Consider the following 3,351-nt stretch of genomic DNA (forward strand, 5'->3'; position numbering starts at 1 on the left):
TTCATATTTAATTGAAATATGATCCAATTAGTTTTTTTTTCTTTGCTTATTCCAAGATAGTCTTTGTGGAAATCCTGTTTGGCTTTTTGTCATTTTAATTGTCTTTTCAGTTTTCCAGAACAGTTCTCCACAGTCACTGTCCACATGGGTCAGTGGGACCAAGCAGCACTCTGCTAATGTGTGGACCCTGACCAGCAACATCCAGCAAGACCCAGACTCCCAGCTGGAGTTTTTTATTTGTATGTAGCCGGATGGGCTACTCGCCTTTCTTTTCTCTCTCGCTCTCGCTCGCTCTACTGCTCTCACTCGCTCTACTGCTCTCGCTGTCTCCTGCTCTCGCTGCGCAATTACGTTAATTAGGAACCCACCTGTATATTGATTACAGGGTGGTGTTTACGTGTATAAAGGGAAGCCGGTTTTTCTTGTTGGATCATTCCTCCCGAGCTTCTGGTGCGACACAGCAGTAAATGCTGGCCTATTGGTTAATTTACCGATGCGATCAGATCGTGTGACTGCTACAGGTAGGCCTCCTTTTGATCTCTGATTCCTCTCAAAAGTCGGGAACTAGTAGTCATATTTCTGCGGCCCGCTACAGCGCGGCTGTTTCTCTTTTCTTTACTCCAGCCGTGGTGGAGAGACGCGTGAGTTGCGTCCACCGTGCAGTACAGCGCCTCCAGTCTTGGGGTAAGCCGCTTATATTATAGCTGCTAGTATTTGTAAATTAAAGCTGACTAAGGTCAGCTTTGCCCTTGATTGTTTGTAGGGTTTGATTGCTGCTGCACCCTCTCAGGGACCAACTGCCTGATTTTTAAGTAAAGAGTCGAGGCGCCTGCTCTGCTGCTGTTTTGTCTTGCCTTGTTTTATATTGTGTTCCAATCTGTTGGCTGTCCAGTTTGTTCCTGCTGCTTGCCTCGCCTCGCCCCTGGGGGCTTTGGGTGTCCCGCTAAGCCCCTTTTGGACTATCGTTTCACTCTAGCTTTCGCAGCTGGTTGGGGCGATCCTCAGCTGCATATTGGGCTGGTCATACAAAACTGGTACTGCCTCTCCCTTTTCTCCCAGTTGTGGAGAGCTGCACGAGACTGAGTGGGCTACGGACAATCGGAACCAGCACCAGCTGTGGGCTGGTTCGCAGAGTAAAAGTATTTCTAATCGGTGCTCCGTGGTGTGTATGTGGGTGTGTTTTATTGCAGATCTCAGTTTTCTTTTTTTTAGTATATAGTGTTACTCCCTTCGAGTCTTAATAAAGCTCAACTTGTTCTTTGCATTTAAACTGACATTTATTTCGGACAGGAGGATTCCTCGACATGCCTTAACATGTAATGATGTCCAACCACAGCCGATACAATGCCGTCAGAACTAAAAGAAATACAAACTTAAATGAATATTCTTAATAAAGCCCTTAAGCATTATATAAAACGAAACATTCCAACAAAACGATCAATAAAATACACATTACACTTCACACGGCGGTAATTGCAGTGAAATATCACGCAATACTAGCGTATTTACATACAACGATAATAAACAAAAGAAAACATTTACCTCATTGGCCTCACTCAAAGGGAATAAAACTTTAATCCTAACGTCGTGGGGTAGTCCAAAAAAGGCACTCTTTTATTTATCTTACTGTAGACATGCAAACCTCGTGGCTCGTCTCTTAATTAGCTTGCTGAGTGTGACAGCCAAAAAATACCCTCTTAGCAACAACAAACGGAACTATAGAAAAGGTTCCTATCTAATTGCACAGTTAGCACAAATACACATTTAACCATATAAATCTAATCAACAAACATGAATTACTATTTATTTATTATTTCTTAATATTTCAACTACTAATTGTTTCAACATTAAATCCAATAAAATGAACTTAAATGCGAGAGTTGCCTTTGACGGCAGCTACACTCCCACCAAATCACTTGTGATTTTCACCCATGAACTTATGAAATGTAAACTAATCTGCTTCTAATAGTGTCACAGTCTTGTGTATAGGTCTGTCAAGTAGAACTGGTTTACTCAGTCTCTTTCCATGGTCATCTAACAATGAGTCACTCATTAACAGTTGTACTTTGCGTATACATCCATCTTCACTCGGGTGTATGGCAACAACTTTGGCAAACTTCCAGTCGTTTCTTGATGCTTGGTCATCTTGTACGAGCACTATGTCATTGACCTTTGCATTTCTGTTTGTTTTGTGCCACTTTTGTCTTTGTTGTAGGCTCAGTAAATACTCTTTCTTCCATCTGTGCCAAAATTCATTGGCCAAGTACTGGACTCTACGCCACCTTTTGCGAAGATACAAATCTTCCTTTACAAAGTCTCCTGGTGGTGGCGGTATTACTGACGACTTCATGGTCGACAGAAGATTAGGTGTAAGTGGCTGAGGTCCAGTAGGATCGTTGCGTAGATGTGGGGTGATAGGTCTGCTGTTGACTATCGCCATCACTTCATAAAGATAGGTTCTTAGAGATGAACTGTCCAATGATCTGGATGACTGATCCAGAATGGTTGTCAATACACTTCGGATCGTACGAATTTGCCTTTCCCAGGCTCCACCCATATGACTGGCAGAGGGAGGATTCATCACAAACTCGCAGCCTAGCTGTTTCAGACTTTCCTGATCCATTTCCTTTACTGCTTCCAAAAACTCACGTCTGGCTCCAACAAAATTGGTGCCTTGATCTGACTGCAACTGATGTACATTCCCACGCAAAGCGATGAAAGAACGTAGTGAGTTTAGAAAAGCGTCGGTTGACATATCATCGAGTAGCTCTATGTGCACCGCACGAGAGCATAGACAGGTAAACAGAAGCCCGTAACGCTTCAGCTCCTTTCTTCCTTCTTTAATGTAGAACGGGCCGAAACAATCCATCCCACAATATGTGAAGGGAGGAGTTGTCTCCATTCTCTCACTTGGTAGGTTTGCCATCTTTTGCTCTTCTGCTCGACGTCTGAATTTCCTGCACTTAATATAGTTGTGTATAAAGGATGATACTGCTTGACTGCATCCTAGTATCCATATTCCATTCGATCTCAGCTCATTTATCGTCATGCCCCGTCCTTGATGTTTCACCCGCTGATGATAGTGATCAATCAGTAACTTTGCGATATGGCAAGTCTTTGGTAAGATGACTGGGTGCTTGACGTGTGGCTCCAAAGTAGAATGCTCTAATCTACCTCCCACTCTAAGAACACCCTTCTCATCCAGGAAGGGATCGAGTCGATAGAGTCTATTTGTTCTGTCCTTGGGTAGATCCTTTCGCGTTTGAAGTGCTTTGATTTTGTCAAAAGATTTATTCTAAAACACTTCTTCAGTTGAGAATCAGAGAGGAGAAACACACACTGCAGTTAGTT

The 3,351-nt window shown here is 43.1% G+C and overlaps 1 protein-coding gene across 1 annotated transcript; it reads right to left on the minus strand.

The window, feature by feature from the left end:
* Window positions 1-1,303: 1,303 nt before the first annotated feature.
* Window positions 1,304-2,891, minus strand: LOC120438238. The gene is made up of 2 exons (XM_039608680.1): window positions 1,543-2,891; window positions 1,304-1,356 (listed from the first exon to the last, which is right to left on the minus strand). The coding sequence occupies exon 1, from the start codon at window positions 2,867-2,869 to the stop codon at window positions 1,952-1,954; it is 918 nt and encodes a 305-aa protein (XP_039464614.1). The 5' UTR covers window positions 2,870-2,891; the 3' UTR covers window positions 1,304-1,356; window positions 1,543-1,951.
* Window positions 2,892-3,351: the final 460 nt, after the last annotated feature.

The sequence above is a fragment of the Oreochromis aureus genome, linkage group 3 (assembly GCF_013358895.1).
Source record: "Oreochromis aureus strain Israel breed Guangdong linkage group 3, ZZ_aureus, whole genome shotgun sequence".
NCBI lineage: Eukaryota > Metazoa > Chordata > Actinopteri > Cichliformes > Cichlidae > Oreochromis > Oreochromis aureus.

What these genes read in the sequence shown, in the direction of transcription:
- LOC120438238 (XM_039608680.1), bottom strand. Translation starts at nt 2,869, where the DNA reads ATGGATTGTTTCGGCCCGTTCTACATTAAAGAAGGAAGAAAGGAGCTG.